This window comes from Plectropomus leopardus, chromosome 2 (assembly GCF_026936395.1).
Source record: "Plectropomus leopardus strain MGB_pleo_1.0 chromosome 2, ASM2693639v1, whole genome shotgun sequence".
NCBI classification, from domain to species: Eukaryota; Metazoa; Chordata; class Actinopteri; order Perciformes; family Serranidae; genus Plectropomus; species Plectropomus leopardus.
In genome coordinates this window covers 33485747-33506784 of record NC_142177.1, presented here as the reverse complement: position 1 = coordinate 33506784, position 21038 = coordinate 33485747, and the positions used below count along the sequence as shown (strand labels likewise).

The 21038-nt window shown below is 40.9% G+C and overlaps 2 protein-coding genes across 3 annotated transcripts in view; one reads left to right on the top strand and one right to left on the bottom strand.

The window, feature by feature from the left end:
* The window catches only part of ora1 (olfactory receptor class A related 1), a 261847-nt gene that overhangs the window by 52465 nt on the left and 188344 nt on the right, over positions 1-21038 (bottom strand). The gene's annotated exons all lie outside the window — the stretch shown is intronic.
* LOC121959677 (plexin-A2-like) overlaps positions 1-21038 on the top strand; it is a 129480-nt gene that overhangs the window by 6226 nt on the left and 102216 nt on the right. Inside the window, exons 2-3 of the mRNA XM_042509132.2 lie at positions 12508-13842; positions 18538-18720. Coding sequence (XP_042365066.2) covers positions 12619-13842; positions 18538-18720 — 1407 coding nt within the window. The 5' untranslated portion in view covers positions 12508-12618. The remainder of the gene's footprint in view (positions 1-12507; positions 13843-18537; positions 18721-21038) is intronic.

Genomic DNA, 21038 nt, shown 5'->3' with positions numbered 1-21038 from the left:
TCATGGAACATGTGTTATACGACATGGATTATGTATGGAAATTGGTCTTAATGTGGCAGAACCATGGCAATTTGTGTCTCTTCACTTAAAATCTTTTACTTCCCTCCATTTCAGAAAAAGCCTTTAATTCAAATAATTTCCATTTCCTAGAAAAAAAATGGATTACTTTAATCATGGCACATCAGTAGAAGTAGGTGAATTCCCAGTAAATAATAACACCAGTGACTTTTGAACAATCTCCACATTCAGTTTCAAAGAACATGACGTGCCCTGTGGGGTATTCAACGAATAAAATGAATTACTAAAAACAGACTGCGTACTTGCAGTTGCTGGAACTTTACGGTTTTAAAGACTGTAGAATTGACAAAAGTTCAAGGTTAATAGATTAAAAAAATCTTTGTTTGAAACCAACTGAATTCAATTACAGAAGGAGGACGCAACTAAATTGCTTCTCCCGTGTGACTTTTGCTGACAGTCTTTGGGGGTGTGCACCCATTTCGAATGTCATCACTCAATTAACTGGCCATTATTAGTTGTTATTAGAGGTTACTCATAGATATGAGTCAGAAGGTTTTAATACATCAACTAGTAAGTTTAGAATGCTGGTATCAGTGCAATAAATCCGCTAGTTTTTTTTTACTTTTGTTAAAAAAAAGGTCATGGTTTGCATGGGCATATAATGAGAAACCGTGGTCCCTGGGCACAAATATGCAAAAGGCCCCACTACCTCTCCTATATAGGAGCAAGACACACAGACTTTGTGGTGTTTTGCATCTCTTTGTAGTGGTTAGGTATGGTTTGATTGTTTTGTCTCTCTTTTAAGGCAATTTTATGTCTTTTTTAGTTGTTTTGTGCCTTGATGAAGTCATTATACGTCTCCTTGTGGTTGTTTAGTTTCTCTGGGTTGTTTAGCCCAATATTTGTAGATATTTTGTGTCTCCTTGTGGTTGTTTTTTGTCCCTTTCATGGATGTTTTGTGTGACTTTTTTGTGGCTGTTTTGTTCCTCTGTGGTCATTTTGAGTCTCCTTGTCATTGTTTTGTGTCTTTTTCAGGTTGTTTTGCCTGATTTTTGTAGTCATTTGAGTCTCCTTGCTGTTGTTTTATGTATTTTTGTAGGTGTTTGGATCTCTTGGAGGTAATTTCATGACTTTTTTTGGTTGTTTTGTGTCTCTTTGCAGTCATTTTGTGTATTTTTTGGTTGTTTTGTGTCTGCCGTTGTTTTATCCATTTCTTTGTAGTGAATTTGTGTCTCGTTATAATAGTTTTGTGTATTTTTTGTCATTCTGTGTCTCATGGTTGTTTTGTGTTTCTTTGTGTTTCTTTGTGGTTGTTTTATCTGTTTTTGTAGTTATTTTATGTCTTTTGCAGTGCCTTTGCCTCTCTTTTGTGGTCTTTTTGTGGTCATTTTGAGTCTCTTCCTGGTTGGCACATGTAATAGTAATTTGAGTGATATTTTACAAATGAAAGCCATGGGAGCCCCTGGGTTTATGCCCAGTAGGCCTGTTCAGTAATACATCCATACGGATTAAGTCTAAAATAAGTACGATATATATCATATGTCAAGTGATAAAATCACATATATCACATGACATTTGTTTCATATTTCATATTTGTTTCAGTCAGCGTTTACTTTTAGTTTTAGATGGGACACAAACAGTGGTCTCCTGGGTGAAAGTCATGTGTTGACTCATCCACCACTTCAACAGCCTTCTCATGCGGACCATCTTTCCCTTTATACTACTGCCAGCTGGCTTCCTTTGTTGCCACATGACAATAAACACAGCTGTTTGATATGCTGATAACGGCATTATGACAGTACTACTTGGTGAAGCAGAACCATTCAAACCCGCATCTATGACTCTGATAACCTTTAATAAGACTGAACCTAGTCATATTTAAACCGGGCAGGGAGTATTAAAGTCACAACACATTTTGGATCTTGGAAAGAAAGTAAGTGATCAGTTACCTACATGTTCCAGAAGCCCAGAGCACCTGGACTACATCCAAGATGAGCCATGTTCAGCCCTTGGCAGCCACAAACCAGGTGGGAGTGGACGTACTTAATAGACTTGGAGAATTCAATATTAACTTTTTATTCTTCACTGTTTTCCCCAGTATGCGTTATCGCTTTAGGAGCTTTTGTTAAAAAGATTTAAACCTGCGTCCCATTTGCCTTTGAGTAACTTTCTATTTGAGTGAAATTCACCTGTGTTTGTGGTCCTGGTAGACCTCTTGCTCGCTAGGGTGCTGTACTTTAAACCAGGCTATGTCTATTTCTGAACCTTGAGGAAATTTCTATGGATTTGCCCAAAATCACATTCAGAGACTTTGGAGATAGGGTTTCAGAGTGGGTTAGAATTAGGGACAAGCCGGGCCGGGCCGACCATAGAGACAGACTGAGATAATCTGGGCAGATGCTTGTGTTTGTACAGCTTTTGGGTGAATGGCCACCAAAGGCCTTATTTGCTCTGCGGATTAAATGTTAAATGGGTTTTGGAGCAGCAGATACTTAGAGGGAAAGTTGTTGAATGGTAGAACATGCTCTGTCTCTCCTCCTCTTTGCTGTTTCTCTCCCCCGCTTGCTGCCTATTGCCGTCTCCTCTCGCTCACAGTGATTTGTCAGCAGTGGAGGTAGCAGCTGTTCCTTTTGCATTGTAATTTCTTTGATCGTAATTATTCGTGCCAGCTACCTCCAACCTTGGCATCCTCCGCCCCACAAAGCCATATGGGCAAAGAGGGAGGAAGCTGAGGAAACATACCGGCTTCTTTGGAATAAGTTCTTTGATTTCCGTGTGCAGTGGTGTGGGAATTATGGACATATGTGCTTCGCAGCTTCACATGAATGCTCTGCATCACTGTGTTTGATTATTTTTCTCTTATTCATACGCTCGCTGGGGTCTAGTCTCTGCCAACTGTAATGCATGTTCCCTGTCAGGTCTCAATGATTTATGCATGTAAAAGCAATATAGCCCTGCACATCTGTATCAGTCTGAGCAGAAATATAGCTTTGTTCTGGAGAAAGAGCAATGTCAACTCAGGCAAAAAAGACAGAAACTCTAAAGATGGGAGCAGACAATAAAATTACAGCCATGCTCGAGTTTGAGTATCAGGCTTGAGCCAGAGAAAAATGGCTAGAGTGCTCTTACAGTACAAAAAAACCTAACTGGAGAGCTGTTCTGTACTTGTCTCTGGGCTAGAGAGCAGAGCTCACATTTCACCACCCTCATTCTCTATTCCCCTCAGCTACACTGTCCACAGATCACTCAGAGCCCCGGCCGGACTCCTCTGTTTACGCCTCGTTCTTCTTCTTGCACTTAAGCGACGTTAAGGATGAGGGGTGCTGGGCAGCCGCTGCAGCAGGGCTAACACGCACACGCTGTGCGGTTCCAAAAGAAAAACGCTGCTCACTCTGTCTTCTTCACGCGGTCGCTGAATTATAGAAGACCCCTCTATTGCACTCGAGCTGCATGGGTTTTCATCACAGTGCTGGAGGTCACTTTGACTTTCCCCTCTATGCTCATCATACATGCAACACGAGGGCTTCGGCAGTTGAGAGAAGCCTGCTTGGGGTCACCATTAACCAGAGAAGACCGACAATGAGATTTATGGAAGAGGAGACAGAGATGAGAAGAGGGGAGGGAGGAGAAAGGCATGCATGGGTAAATGTGACTATGGCAGCAGCGCCCGTCATCTGGTCCCTGCTCTTAACAGCAATTTCAGATATAGTACTGTATCTGCATGTATAATGCATGCAGCCTAAGATAATGGCGTGCATTGCAGAGGAGGCTGCTGACTGTGTTGTGTGGTGATGTGTTGGAATTGGTCCCCTATGTCACATTTGCCTCTGCCCAGGTCCCTCGCTGCTTCCTGCAGTTATTAGGAGCAGTCCGTGTTGGGATGACATAGTGCCGTTTTACTGTTCCCTGCAGACACCCTCCGCTACGCTACCATCAAGATTAGTGGCCGGCTGGAGAGTGCTAAAGCGTGCAATATCTGCGCTGACCAATAAAATAAACAACAAGTATGGGAAAAGAAAGGCAATTACGGTTCGTTTTTGTTCATATGAAATCATGCTGGGATGCACAGACGAGCTGCCAACAAAACTAAAATTTACATGTTTCAAGAGAGTACCACAAAGCATTTATATCATTAACCCTTTGAAACCTCAATCAACATCAGTTTTCTTGTGCTAGGTTGAGGTGCCTTTCACAAGCTATTTAGCCCTTGAAACCTCTGCAAACTTTTTTGATTCTTTTAAAAACAAGTAACAGTAAAACTAGACAAGAAATGTCAGAAATTGTAAGAAATTAGTAAAAGGTGACAAGAAAATTACCTTTTAAAAAAAGAGGAAAACTTTAAAGTTCTAGGAGAAAATGTCCAAAAAACTCTACGTATAATTATTATAAATATATATTCAAAAATATGTTACAGAACAATATGTATACATATTTTTTTTTATAAAAAGAGGAAATTTTAAAAATTCTAGGAAGAAAATTGTCCCAATCTTATCATCTTAAATCATGTTACAGAAAAAATGTATAAATATGTAAATATATTCTTTTCTCTTTTTTAATAATTCTTGGGTAAATTTCTTTTTCTTCTTCTTCTTCTGCTTATTTTTAGGCCATGTCTTGTTAAGTTGCTCATTGCTCTTAACCATGTTTTTGAAAGAAGTCCAACCAACTTACTCATTTTCTAATGGGTTAATCTAAACACTGGTTGTATGCTTTTTTCACCTCTCTAACTGAGAGAAATGTCTGGGGGGAAACACTGCTGTTTGAATTTTACATCACACAAGATAATGATGAAAATTAACCACAGGCCAACTGTCACAAAATTTCACTGTGCGGCATCAAAGTGGAGATATCCTGTGGGTATCTGCAGTGTGAGCATCCATGCTACACATTATGCCCTCCGAGGCCCGAGCCTGCGTTTCTGTAAGGGGGGCTTTGCGAGGAGGGGGTCGATCGCCCTGGGCTGCCCCCTACACAACGCAGCCACAGATAAAACACGGTGGACTGATCACAAAACATTGCTTTTTCCTCCTAAACCCCACCAGTCCCCTGTGATTCACAATGACATTCATTTATAAGTCATCCTTAATAAAGACGGCATTTTCATGTCCTAATTCCCCGACTCATCACTGTAGGTACCAGCGACAGCCCCTGGCTCTGGCTCGCTGGCTCCCTCCTCCCTCCTGTCTCCGCCACGTTTGACCTACTTCTGTCTCCACAACATTGTAAACAGATCTACTAATTGCCTTCATTTATTCATTTGGAAGTCAAGTTCTGTTGCGGCTGGCGCCCTCCCAGCTCATTCATGTGTAATGTGTACAACGCTGTCCCCCACCCCCCCCGATGACTCGTCCATGTGTATTTGCAGGAAACCCCAGACAAAAGTATCCCATCAGGGCATGTGAGGTCACATACTATAAGTGCAAATATTGCACAGTACATTACTACGAATAACTGCAGCTAAGACTTTGCCTCCTAAATCTGAAATGACTTCCAAGAATGAACTTCATAAACTGACTTTCAGCTTCCATCTTCTGCCCCTTCCTGGAAAACCTACTGACACAAAAAAAACGTGTCTGCCCAGCCGGCTTGAAATCATGAGGACAGAAGCTGTTATGACTATTGTAGTTCAGACACTTTTCCACCCCCGTGGTCTTACACTGTTATTGCTTTGTGCAGCCGTATAAATCTAGGCCACAAAAAACAACAGCAACAAAAAGAATATCTTTTATCACCTCTGTTGCCAGCGACAATGATTCCCTTTGTTGACTAAGTGTGAGAACAGAGATGTTTCTGCTGACCTTTAGAAAAGATCACCGCACGGTCTGTCGACAGTGTTCCCGATCTCACTATATCAATCTATAATCCAAAATGTAAACAACATAAACGCAACTCCATGCTGTTTGTGCTAAAATTGTCTTTCTTTTAAGTGGAAAGATCGTGTTGTGCCAACTTATCTTCAAAATGTGAATGCTTTAAGAATACAGATAGTTTTGCCTTTTGACATTTCCACTGTGGTTTGATTTGGAACGGCATTACTTTTGCAGGGCTGCTTTCAGATGCATTTCAAAATTACTGAATCCTTGAACGCTCTTCCAGAAACATGGGGAAAAAAGGCTTAGGAAGAAATGATCCACAAATTACTAGAAATTAGTAGATTCAAAGAATTATTTTTAAAAAATGTGTAGAGGAATAAAAAGCAAGGGAAAAATATATTTATGATTATCATAATTACACATTTAAAATTATGTTACAGAAATATTATAATATTTTAAGCACTTTTTCCAAGTTCTTTTCTCTTTAAATATTTTTCTATTTTTTATTGTATTTCTTTCTTTCTTCTTCTTCTTATTATTATCAATAAATAAATAAATATATATATATATATTTGTTTTGCAACTAATCTTCAGGTAATTTTCTTGTACTTTTTACTAATTTCTAACTTTTGGATCATTTCTTCATATTGCTCAATCTCTTCAAGCCATTTTGCTCAGGTTTCAAAGAGTTAAAGGGACACTTTGCCAACTTTCCAATTAGCTTTGTATCATAATATGGTTCGTAGGTGTTGATGAACTGTGGTGAAAACAGAGGCCGAAAAAACTGAGATCAAATAGTAAAACTAAGCAGCGCTGATCAAATTTAAATCAAAATTCTGTTATGAGTTGCATTTTTCTTGCCTCAAATTGTTTCAGAAACATGTTTTAGCTCACTGATAAACTGTAACAGGAGATCCGGCCGGCCGCCATTGTGTCGAACGGGTGAGGTCGCATTACGTCACCCAGGAGCGGGAGCCTTTATTGGTCTGGTGCATTCTGGTAGTTGAAGGTTTTCTAACTTTTGAGAAAAAGCCAACGCCACAGTCTTCTTTTTTTCTCTGGTCATGTAGCTCCTCTTTTTGTGTCTTTCCACGGCATAAACAGAAGAATTTTATGAAAAGACCATCTTTCCAGCAGTGAAATACATTGTTAAGACCATTATGTCTATGCCCACAAAGGTGCAATCTTCCCTACAAGGGAAAAATTACAAAGTTTACAAAAAACTCAAGCCAGCTCATTTGAATTTTCACAAAACTTACTCTTTGTGAGTTTACTGCAAGAAAAATGGAGAAAATGACGCACACGGACAGCCATACAAAGAAATATCCCCCATGAACATTTTAGTTCATCTCTGATGGCAGATGGGTCAAACAAACAAGAGATAAAAAAAGCTAACCATCCCTTCTGTCCCATGAATTATGCCGAACACGGCGCGACAGAAGCTATGACAGCATTTCACCCCAATAAAAGCTGAACCCAAAGGATGGATTTAGTTCCACTGATCTCCATCCAGGTCAAAGGGTCGTGTTTGTGGAGCACAAGAGGCTGCCTTCTCCCTCATCTGCGCTACGTTTAGTGCCCGCTGAGAGCTCGCGTCCCCAGAGGCCTCAGCAAAAGAAAAAAAAAAACCACGTTCCTGTGTGTGAGTGTGAATGAGTCACGTCTGGGCTGGAGCGTGTCTGAGTGGCGAGGCGGAGAATTCAGCAGGGAGGACTGCGCAGGGCAAAGAGTTGTCTCTATAATCCAGGGTAAACACTGAGCAGCATGACTGCACGCCTTAGACGTGACCAAAGCCGGGAGAACAGAAATGGATGAAACGATGAGGCTGCTGCTCGTCTGCTTGCCTGCCCGGCTTCGTTTGCCACCAGCACTTCCTATTTTCTGTTCTTGTTTTTCTTCCATGTTTTGTAATTCCTCTCAGGGTTTGACTGGAGACTTTCAACACCAAATTAACCTCTGGGTGGCACTGCTGGTGCCTGTTGTTTAAGGTCATGTGAGATTCAAACCTGGCTTTGCAAACATCATATGCTCTGATATTTGCTGTCGGACATCAAGAGCTCTGTCTTATTAATTATTTCCAGTTGAGAGAAGGACATTGCTTGAGGTTCGGATAAGATGCCTATGCAAATAACTCTAAAGGTCTCCACCAGGAAGTTTGCAGTGTGAATTGAAGAAACTAGAATTATTGCCTCGCGGTTGTATGCCTCTCTGAACCAGTCCAGTTACACCTAAAGTTTACATCCACGTCTGTGAAAACATGGATGCTTTACACACGTCTTCCCCAAACAACACAGAAGATCTCTGCAATCAGCGTGGGCAGCCAAGATTTGTGTCACCAATTCAGTCTGACCAAATGTCTTTCTGTTCCTGAATTACAGCGTAATGGCCAGAAAAGTGTTTTTGCTGAACATCATGATGTCACAGTAAAGTTGACCTTTGACTTTTTGGATAAAGAATGTCATCACTTCATCATTACATCCTATTAGACATTTATGTAAAATTGTGTCCCTCTTAGCTCATGAATTCTTGAGCTATGATCAATATCATGTTTTTTTGAGGTCACAGTGACCTTGACCTTTTACCTTCAACAACCAGATTTTGAACAGTTCGTTCTGAAGTCCAGGTGGACGTTTGTGCCAAATATGAGGAAATTCCCTCAAAGCAATCTTGAGGTATTGCGTTTACCCAAATGAATTGGTTGCAAGGTCACGGTGACCCTGACCTTTGACCACTAATCAGCCCATTGTCAAGTCCAAGTGGCTCTTTCTGCCAAATTTGAAGAGATTTTACTGAGGCTTTCTTGAAATACCGCATTTACAAGAATGAGACAGATAAGGTCAAAGTGACCTTGACCTTTGGACCACAAAAATCTAATTATTTCATTGTTTAGTCCTGGTGGACATTTTTGACAAATTTAAAGAAATTGCCTCGATGCGCTCTTGAGATATTACGTTGATGAGAATGGGACAGATGAGGTAACAGTGAGACTGACCTTTGAGCTATGATGGCCAGTATCCAGTCAGTTAGTTGTTGAGTCTATGTGGAAGTTTGTGCTGAATTTGAAGGAAATCCTTCAAAGTGTTCTTGAAATATTGTGCTCATGAGAATGGGATGGACAGACAGACATCCCGAAAGCATTCCTCCAGCACCAACGAGGCATAAAAGGCCACAGTAATGGGACGCCACAATGTAGGGAAACCCTAGTTGTATTGGTGAACACTTTTCTGCTCCTTTGATTGGCAGCTCAAGAATCTGCACAAAGGATTGAGTCAGATTTTGTGATATTAGCCGCCCCCTTTCAGACAGCTCTTTAATACATTACATCCCATTCCAGCATCCCTTTTCACACTCAAAAGCTTACATCAAAAACAAGGAGAAAGATTTAAAAAAAAAAAAAGTTTGCAATCCAGGGAGTAAAGGTTTCTGGTGACCACTGGTTCAAGCAATTTAGTTTACCGAAAACAAACACATGAATGCTTTTAAGAGATTATAATTCAATTTACTCCAAAACTGCAGAAGACATGCAGACTGCCACTGCTTTCATTTAAACATTTCTAAGTGCTTGAATACCCTTTTCATCCAGGTTTTCACATTAAACGGACAAATGATGGTAAATCACGGTTACATGAACGCAGAAACTGGTTCAGAGACTCATCAGTTTGCAAAGCAGATGATGTGAGGGATTTTCAAGAAGGAATTTGCTGGACACTGTTTAGCCCAAAATAAAGAAGCTGTAAAATATTAGAGCCAACATGTCCTGCCAAATCTCAGCTTTCTGAGAACTTATAAAAGCAGGCACAGTCTTTGTGTAGTCCGTCAGGGAAAAAAAAGTGGTCATGAAAAGAAAAGAAGCTTCTGTCATTTAACATTTAAAGCAGAGATGGTTAAAGATAGCAATACACAGTGTGTCTAAGATGAATCACACTGGTCTGAGTAAATGTCATGTATTATACTTGAAAAAAGTAAATATTGAACTTCAAATTCAACAATACAGCATGCGTCAGATGTTACTCTTTGGTGGCCAATTACGGGTAGAGTTGCTCACACTGAGCCTGCCAAATTGAGCAGAGTAGGTCGAGACACTCGAGTGACTTCTCCCCCGGTGTGAGCGTGGCGGGGACAGATGGACAGGAGATGCTGGAGTGGAGCTGGAGTCGGCCCAGTAGGCTCAGTGTCAGTCCATCCGCTCCATCCCTGGCTCCCTCTCAACTCAGCCGGACGTCCTGTTGGTCAGCCAATGGAGAGCACCCACCGCATCATGACCCCCGCATTAGGATCTGACGAGGCTGTCTTCATTTAACCTTTACTTATACCGGGAAGTCTCACTGAGAAAACACCCTGTTTATGTAGCTCCAGCCAAAAAAAGGACAGTTGCCTTTGAGCGAAAGCCTTCTAGCTTTTGGCAGGGTATCTTTAGGGAAAATTTAGAGGCATTTCAGTGAAGGGGTTTGACTGCAGGGGTGTCCACAGAAATTTTCACATCGGCAGTGGCCAGAAAGGCTACTGAAAATCTTGAGACAGCACACCAACACCAAGAGCCATGACTGAACTTAAGGTATTCTATTCAACTGTTGAAGTATATTGGCAAGGTTAACTGAAAGCTGTCAATACGAGAGTTAAGAAATCACATTCTCACATTGATTTATTTGTGGAGGGCGGACACAATCATAATATCTGCCGCCACAAAAAGATTTTCTAGCACGATTGAAATATATACTGTATATCGTGGTTATTCACTGCACAGGAGAGCATGCTGTTGTCACAGATGGAGCAGCAGAACATTAGCTGCGGTGTAAATGGAGCTTAACTGTTCATTCTGCTGGGTCTAAAAGTTTGTATTCACTCACTCTGTACTCTGCTTCTCCTCACATCCATTGATCTGATCAGCTCTGACTGGATCAATAGATCAATTATCACACCGTGACCCAAACTGCTGCATCACCAATTTAGCCAAACACTGGAGCATCATTTAGCTCACTTCCAAACAAGCTATGCTGACATGGTTGATGCAAGTTGATGGTTTTTTAGTTCACTGACTCCCAACTTGGGGGTCCTGACCCCCTACTAGGGGTCACCAGTCAGCTTCACAGGGGGTTGTGAAGCCTTCTTGATTTTATGGGGTGTAAGAAAACTTTTTAAATGAAATATGTGGTAGGACTATATCTCAGCATTTTATTCATTTCTGTGAAGAAACTAAATTAAACTGTTATTTATAAAGCTCAGATTATTTAATATTTAAATGTTAAATAAAATGTTATAGGATAAAGGCAAGGTGAAGACCTGAAAAGAAGCTGTATTCACTGAACCTTGCCCTGCATTAAAAAAGTACACGAAAGCTACAGAAGAAAGACTAAAGGAAGCCTTTTAAGTACGTATGATTCATAAAATTAAAAAATAATAAATACATTAAAAAACCTTTAGAAAAAAGACATGGAAAACTGAAAAGATTCATAGGAAATAGTTTGGTCAAAATTGATCCAAATTGGTCGTTTTGCACAAACCTTTTGCATCTATTGCATTCACTATTTTGGTTAATTGTACTGTTGTACTGTATTAATATCATTGAATGCAATATTTGAATGTTTAAAAAAAAAAAAAAAAAGTATTATTAGATGAGTGTGAAGGCGCTGCTGACATGGAAAAACAGTGAGATAGAAACAGCCTTTAAGAGCCAGATTGGAGAAGCTTCTGGTGGCACACAGGCAGGATTTAGGGTGATGTAGGTGTCTTAATTTATGGTCCGTCCCCCTATGCAGGCAGTTTTATTACTCCATTAATGGACTACGAAGAAGTAACGGTGTATGTGAAGCCACTTTATCTACGATGCTTGAGTTGCCTTCACTAAACATCTATCTTTATTTTGAGATAAAAACCTGCTTTTTGTTCCAAATGAGCCCATTTCGTCTCATCTATATGAAAAACACCTTGCATCAAACTTGAACATACATCACACAACAGTTATGACACCGGGAGAAAAACTGTAAATACATCAAACATCCTGTGCCATGCGTCTGCCTCATCCATCCTCCCGTCCGTCATGTGTTTAAAGGACGTTGTTTGTCCCCTGGAAATATCTACATAAAATATGCTAATGAAATTAAATAGGGAAGTGTGAGGGTTGATGCCGCCTGGCTCTGAATCTCTAATGACTCCCTGCCATCCTTAGAAAAAGCCTGATTAATTTAGGAATGTCGGCCGCAGTGGAGAGTGATTAATTCCTCCTGGATTCAACCATTTAAGCGAACAAGGCAGAGGGGAGAAAGGAAAACAGGGAGCCCAAAATATGGACGCATAATTAATACATTTGGATCATTTAATTAGCCGCCCAAACAGAGGGAAGGCTCAGCTACAGTGTGTCACTGCTTTGTTCAAGTAATAGGCCACAGTTAGTTCTCTGTTACAGAGAGGCGAATATAATGAGCCCCCCTGTTGATAGGGGGAATATTGGACCATCTCTCAGGCTAGTAAATATGAGGAGACAGTTTGAACAATGATTACTTGTTTCTTTGATGTCTCATGTGTCTGACTAAACAGAGACAGAGGGGAAAACAAGCACACATATTTCTAGGTTTTTTACATGAAGTGTCTAATGACAGCCTGAAAACATTTCCTCACTCTCCAAAGAATCAAGGAACTTTTGAGTTTAAAACAAATGTCTTTTTTTTGTCTCTTTCAGAAAGATCACTAAAAGAAGACGAGAACGCACTTCAGCTCATCTCTTCAGCGCGATCCTGCTCCTTGGTGATCCCAGGTGTTTTGTCTGAGTATTTGTCGGAGCCCTGTGGGGATGGGAACGTGCTTGGATAAAGGATGGACTTACTGCGGCCTCACTAAAGGTCACCGCCCTCTAAAGGTCATGTCATGGCCTCTGGCACTGTGGCTATTGACTCTAATCTCTGTGAATCAAAAGACGACTGTCGGACAGACTGTGAACACCTTCCAATCAGAGAGGAGGGAATGGGCGCTGAACCACCTCACTGTGCATCAGTCCACTGGAGCTCTGTACGTTGGAGCCGTCAACCGAATCTACAAGCTGTCGGCTAATCTCACCCTCCTGGTGTCCCACGATACAGGACCAGAGTATGACAACAAAGCATGTTATCCTCCACTGATTGTCCAGCCGTGCTCTGAGCCTCTTGCCTCTACTGACAACGTCAACAAACTGTTGCTCATCGACTACTCTCACAACCGGCTGCTGGCCTGCGGCAGTCTCTACCAAGGCGTCTGCAAGCTGATGAGACTCGATGATTTGTTCATCCTCGTGGAGCCCACACATAAGAAAGAACACTACCTGTCCAGTGACAACCAGACAGGGACAATGTACGGGGTTGTTGTGCCCTCTCAGGGACAGGACGCCACTCTGTACATCGGCACAGCTGTTGGCGGCAAACAGGACTACTTCCCAACTATCTCCAGCCGCAAACTGCCTCGCGACCCCGAATCTTCTGCCATGCTGGACTATGAGCTTCACACTGACTTTGTCTCCTCTCTTATTAAAATCCCGTCAGACACGCTGGCCCTTGTCCCGCACTTTGACATCTACTACATCTACGGCTTTGCCAGCGGCAGCTTCGTCTACTTCATGACCGTCCAGCCTGAGACGCCTGAGAACGGGATGCCTGCCGGCGGCTCCCCTGGCGACCTGTTTTACACCTCTCGCATCATCCGCCTCTGCAAAGGTGACAAGAAGTTCCACTCATATGTGTCGCTTCCTGTGGGGTGCGTACACAAAGGCGAGGAGTACCGTCTGCTGCAGGCGGCTTACCTATCCAAGGCTGGCAGGGTTCTGGCAAATTCGCTCAACATCAGTGCTCAGGAGGACGTTCTCTTTGCTGTGTTCTCAAAGGGGCAGAAGCAGTGCCACGACCCTCCAGATGACTCCGCTCTCTGCGTGTTTACTATTCAAGACATCAACACACGCATCAAGGAGCGGCTGCAGTCCTGCTACCAGGGAGAGGGGAACCTGGAGCTGCACTGGCTGCTCGGAAAGGATGTGCAGTGCACCAAGGCGGTAGGTGGACTGTACAGAGATTAAGGATCAATCCCCATACACCTCTTGGTCCTACCACTTAGCCCTTACCCATATGTTTAACCCGTTCATATAAAGAGGTGAGGTGTCCTGATTGTTGTTTGGATGGAGGGGTTGGGAAGTGTTCTGGCTACATGGTTGTCCAAAGAGAGATTTTCCAGACACATTCTCTCTCTGCCTGCTGGCCACTGGCTGTTTACAGTCGTGTAACTTATTCCTCCACCACTAGGTATCACGGTGTCTTTTAAGCTGTGACTGAGCTCTGGTGATGCGCGCTGTGCACTACATACTATGAGTTCAATAGAAAGAGGAGCACCTGTATTTATGACGGTATTGAAAAATATACCTTCTAAATATTCTGATGTCATATAGCATCCAAAACTTCAGTCCAGCAGCTAAATTGCTGCACTTGTTAACAATCCTCTAATATCATTGCAGACCGGCAGAGTAGGAGCAGGGGTTACTAACATTAGCCTACAGCTGGTTGCCTGGTGATGAAGCAATGCTCTTTTTAATTTGATGACTTGTTTCAGCAATTGATGGGGTCAAACTTAAGTTTAGGGCATCACAAGTGTCCTTGACAATCAAAAAAGGCTGCCTGTGGCCTATGCAAGAGATATCACCACTGCAGAAGAAGAATAGAAGAAGAAGAATATCGCAATGTTTGGCAACGCTCGTCATATCTGTTTACGTAAAAGTCAGCATACAGAAAACGTGTCGGGATTTTGAAGGGTTGCTGCATTTCAGAGGGAAAGTTTTCAGCCAATTACCCTTGTAACTCTGTTCTGAGAGGCAAGGTAATACTCAAAAATGAGGGGTAGGGGTAAAAGTGTGTAATGAGATTGGGCCTTAGCCTCCTACAACACAATCACATTTAGACCAACTATGAAACTCACATGGTGGTGAGCAGCATAGATTTGCTGAAAGTTGATTATCCACAGCCACGACTGAAGCCTAAATAGCTGATAGGCAGCCAGAGCTGTGCTGAAGACATAATTCAGGTTTTCAGGATCCTACGAGAGCAGAAGAGCTGGAGGAGATTAATTCCACAATGTTAATCAGAGGAGTTTTGTATGAAGCTTTGATTTCATTCAGGGGTTTGGGCACTGACTCCCGCCTTCCTCTCCTCCCCTTTCTCCCCCCTCCTCTCTCTTCCCATCTCCTCTTGTCGCTGTCAGCAGTATTTGAACCCTCTGAGACCTGTTCTTGATCTTGAGAAAAGGGCTTTCTTGTAAATGTCCAAGTCTGTTCCTTTGTGGAAAGCTATAATTCTACATAATGAGCGGCTTTCATGGAAACAAGTTGAAAGCGAACCATGAAAACAATGATATCCATCGCATCCATTGCTCTGGTGGTTCACAACACGTGCTTTGATTCCGCCATGCCATCAAACAAATAAGATATAATGTTATTCATAAAAGGAACTGAGGGAGGATAGAGACACAAAAAAATGCAATAATTAACTCTCACTGCGCAGTTAACCAAAGGACTTTATATCTAAAATGGACTGTAAATGAAACGCAGTGGTTCAGCTTTGTTAAAATTTTATTATATACTGTGTTTGGTTACATCATTAATTACTCAATGAAAGATCAACAGCCAAGTGCGTCTATAGAGGCACTGATGCAGCTTTTTGAGGCCGATATCAATTTTTTCCCTTTCTGTGTGAAGATTACACTGTTTATTATGCTCATTGTCAGGTTTATACTCGTATTCTGGATTTCTCTAAGAACATGTTTACAAGCTTTAATGTTTAAAAAACAAAAAGAAAACTTTATTTTCCCCACACTCTCTGTTGGAACACATTTAATCACTGAGAAACTCTGTTTTAGTGCCTGTCTCTTTAAGTCCCCCTTCCCAAAAAAAGCCCAGTCTGCCCAGTCTGTCTGACATGATCCAGCGAAATTAGGGAGAAATTAATAGAAGAAAGCAACCAACATGACAAGCTTCCCTGACGTTCGCATGTAGCTACAGGTTGCAGACTATAAGCTCATATTATTATGAGCTTATAGTAGCGTGGCTGGAGCAGATGACATCAACTTGTAGCAACAAAAAAAAAAAAAGAAAAAAGAAAAGTTGGAAAGTTGCTCAGGATTAATTTCACATGTTTACCTCATTATTTGAAACTTTGGGTAATGCAAATCCCTCATTGTAATATCATACAAATATATATATATATATATATATATATATATATATATATATATATATATATATATATATGACAGTAAATGAGGGAAAGCAAAGTAAGTCCTGTTTAAGAATTTGGTTTTATTCTGCGAACACTTATCATTGTAAAGGTTAGACCTCTTGGAAGTTATATTCTGCAAATTACTGAGACCTTGTGATGCTGTGCTTAGTCGCGGGGGTGCTTTAAGCTAAACACTAATTTTAGCATGTTTACATGCTCACAATGTAAATGCAAACATACTTATATATAGCAGGTATTATGCTCTAATGTTTAACATCTGAGTTGAACTCTAAACTCTGGTGGTGTGTTAGCATGCCAGAATCTGGTAATTTGCACTCAACATAAAATAAAGCTAACAGAAATGTCAACAGTGGGCTTGGGCATTATGTAATATTTCATACCTTGATACCTTCCTGAAATTTCACCGGGGTATATAGCATATGACAGCATAAGTGTGCTGCGCCAACACCCTTGTAATCTAGTTAGTAAAGTCCACTTTTCCAACAATCACCAGCTCCGGTTTGGTCCAAATAAATTCTTAATTAACCAAGTTAGATATAAAAAAAACACAAAAACATGCCGTTATTCCCCACGCTGGTTGCCAGCTGTTTACAGTCCTGTAATTTATCCCTCCACCACTAGGTGTTGCGGTATCTTTCAGCTCAGCTGCCTGTTCCACCATTAGAGACCTGAGACTGAGCTCAGCAGTCATACAATTATTTTAATAGAAAGAGGAGCGCCTGTATTTATAACGGGATTAAAAAACATGCCCTCTTAATTTTTAAATATCTTGGTATGCCGTAATACCATGATACCACCCAAACAATCATTAGTTCTGAAGACACTTGCTCATAATTACAGCACAATAAGCCTTAAGAAGACATAAACATTTGTATGAAATTTTATGGCAATCTGTCCAATAGCTGCTGAAACTAAAATAACAAACAACAAAAGACTAAACAGATCAAATATCATGGCATCTCTGAAGTCAGTAGGAGTCACCCTTACAAACCATGAGTATCTGTGCCAAATTTAATAGCAATCCATCCATTCAAGACTAAAGAGATATTTTACTAAAAAACAAAAATATCAACCACATAGTGGCTTTATTGCAAAACTCAGGGTATTACATATTTATTTATTTAATATTTAATATTTACTTATGCAGGTAATCTAACTGAGACACAGCGTCTCATTCTCAAGAGAGACCCTCTTTCAGAAAACATACAACAAAACAACAATTAACAGAGACAGATTTATCAATGCAGTACATACATTTCAGAGAAAGTGTTACGTGGAAGCAGATAAAAATACTAAAAACTTTTTCTAAAGATGCTTTTTTCCCAGTGACCTTGAAATAAGTTTAAAATCCCCCATTGGGATCAAGCTGCACAGCTTCAGATCCTGCTGTAGCGTGTCCCAGGTTGAAGGGCCAGAGGAAGAAAATGCCATATAAGTCAGCAGGCTTTATCATCTGGTGACCTTGAAAGTCTGCACATATAATCCCTTATATTTCTGCTGCTCCTTTCCAAGAAATTATGATATACATACAATAGAATCCAATGGCAGCTGAATTTCAGACTGGCCATTTAGCAGCCCATAGTAAGCAAAGTAAAAAACAAATATTCAAATGACATATGAATATAATACTACATTTCAAAAGAGAAGAGTTGAGTGCTTGCATACTAGTCAGAAGAAAATGACTTATTTGGAGCCAAATATTAAGTTTGTTTACGCTACATTCACTTCACTGATCACATTCAGTAAAGCCGAAGCACACTGCTTGATGAAAGAAAAAACATAGCAAGGACTAATATGCATGAGAAGCCGAGGATGTGAAATAAGAAATTAGTTGCCCTAAAAAGGTAGATTTATACACTGAGTGACAGGCAATTAGCAAATGTTTGAGGTGCATGTTAGTAGATGTAACAGGACTGCAAAGCATGCGGTTCTCTTTGATGCTTAATCAAAACCTGACATCTCTTGTGCTGTGTGTTTGTGTGATGTCAGATCAAGTGATCTAAAAATCACACAAACAGGCGCAAAATACACAGCACTTCTCCTGTTTGCCATCAGCAATTAGTCTGCTCCGCAAAAAATTCGCCCGCTCCGAGGCTTGTTGATAAACGTGGCGGCCCAAACCCTTTTGAAGTAACCATTTTTAACCCTGAAAATTGTGCACTTAATGCATGTTAGGCTTGCCACAGGTCAGTTTGAGTTCTCCTCTTGTATTCACATGTGTCTACACTGATCTCAGTCATTTTTCAGGCTCCCACTTACGCTCTTCCCTCTCTCTTGTTACCTCCACCTCCTCTCCTTACATCTGTCATCCTCACTCCTTCTTCCTCTCACTCTTCTCTTTTTTTTTTATCCCTTTCTCCTTTTACCTCCCCTGTTTACTTTCCTTCACCCTCTCAAAAAAAAAACCTCTCTTAATGATTTTTTTGTCTTCGTCCTAACACCCATTCCTCCCTCTCTCCACACAGCCTGTTCCCATCGATGATCACTTCTGTGGCCTGGACATAAACCAGCCCCTGGGGGGTTCCCAGCTGGTGTCGGGTCGAACGGTGTACACTGAGAGCAGGGACAGGCTGACCTCTGTCACCTCCTACGTCTACAACGGACACAGTGTGATCTTCCTGGGGACCCGGAGTGGACGACTGAAGAAGGTGAGACACTGTCGAGCCACACAGGCGTAATCTGCCTTTTTTACACACTGAACTCAGATACTCAGGGATTGTCTGCTTGTTTACAGTGAACTGAAAATTCTCAAGAGATGCAACCAGATCCTCTTGATGGCAAATGACACCACTTATCTACTCAAAACACAACAATGGTTTTTGAGGCTGCTACTGGTGACCCATTATCTTTGACTCTGAGTGTTATCGGTTTTTGAATATAAATGCCAAATGTAGTCTATTCCCAGACCTCACAGTCACTGCCCACGTGTCAGGTTTGTGAAGTGACTTAAATAAATCTGATGTCGTGCCCATTTATGTCCACCAGTTGGCCAAACAATCAATCAAAGTCTAGCAGGTAGGATTAAGGATGGGAGAGTCATCTTCCTACAAAGCCAGATAGCTACATTAATGGAAATAAATGACAGAAAAATGGCTCAAATGCATGGAAGATCAAGTACAAATAACAACTCTAAAACTGACAAATTTCTATTAGAAACATGAAAAAAGATCAGTGCCAACTAGATATGGGATGGGTGTGCCACTCGCTACTGGTTGATTTTGGCAAACTCACCCTCCCTTCGACATAATGTCATGCTGAATGAATGAAATAGAGAGAAAAACAGCAGTTCAATTATTAGTTTCTTCAAAATAATGATAATGAAATATTTTTTGTATGCATGGATTTTAAATGTATATAAATATAACTGGAAGTGTTCTTTGTATACTGTATGAAGATTCAAGTCACTCTGCTCAAATCCATAACCTGATGAGGTTCGACCAGATACAATGATTTTAATGCAAAATAATGATTCTGAGAGACTCGAAACAAAATCTGATAATTAAGAAATAGTTTTAGTACGGATATTTAGTTTTGTAATTCCGTAAAGTTTGGAAACATGACAGCAAAAAAGACTTGTCAAAAGCCAAGCAGCTGTAGCATATATTCTCACTTTTAGGTCTTTCTATGGAGAATCCAAAAGCGCTGACATTTCCCATAATGCAAGTTTGCATGATTACTATGATGACATAATTGCAATGTCATCAGGGTTACTTTTTCAGACTTAAAAGGACAGTTCAACCCCAAATTAAAAATGCATATCTTTTTCTGTTCTCTTATGTTTTACTGCTATTTATCAATTTAGATTGTTCTGGTGTGAGTTGTCGAGTGTTGAAGATATCGACCGTAGAGATTTCTGCCTTCTCTCAAAACTTATGGAACTAGATGGCACTCTGCGTCTGGTGCTCAAAGTGCCAAAAAAATACATTTGAAAAATTCAACACCTATATCTCTCTCCAGAAATCATGACCCCATTACTCAAGACAATCCACAGGCCTTGTTTTGAGCAGTTTCAAGTAGGAACTAATTAACTGATATTTAAAATTGGAGGAATGCCCCTTTAATAACCATCACCACTTTCTGCAACCCAAATTCATGTTACGTAATTTGTCCATCGTCTATGAGAAACAGACAGCATCCATCACCCACAGCTGTTTTTGCATCTCACCGCTGTGGCACGTTTATGTAAATGTAATAATGATATTTAATCCATTAAAACTCTAATTAATGCAATTATATGATCAATTAATGGCCTAATTAGAATAGCTGGTTACGTTTAATATTTCATGGTGATTATGTGGGACATTATGCAGCTGAACAAAGGTGCAGTGATCATGCCGCACTACATCTTGTGCTTCAGTCTGTGGACACGTGCCCTTTTAGACGAGGACAAATCGTCCTCTGGTGACAACTTGAGCCATAACTGAAGCACACGCCCGTTCCTTCAGTTCCTTTGTATAAGTTGGATTAGCATCAGGAAATTATGCAGCTCTAGTGCCTCTTGTTTAACACTGTCCTGGTGGATTTCGGTTTGAATTGCATTTAGCATTACAAAGTACTCAAAGGACCACTTTACTGATGCTGGACATTATCTCTGCGTACTTGACATGATATTTTACATGTTAATGAAACACCATTTGACCTGTAAGTGTTCTCTGTATCTTGTAGGCAGGGTCAAATTTCTCCCCCTTCATCCTTCACCTGATGAAGCACAAGAAAATTTCATAACAAGTCTGACTTGTGGTTTTCTTGATGTAACACCCAACACTAACTTTTAGTTAAGTGACAATTTGGGCGAGATGCTGGCGCTGTAGAGGAGCAAGAGGCAGAACTGACTGGATGCCGTGGACACTTATGACAGGCAGCCTGTCACTCACGCAGCCCTGCCCTTAAATATTAGTGACTTTGGGCCTTAATAAAATGTAAACAGGTGAGTTTTATAAACATTCACCCCCCATATAGTGATCAT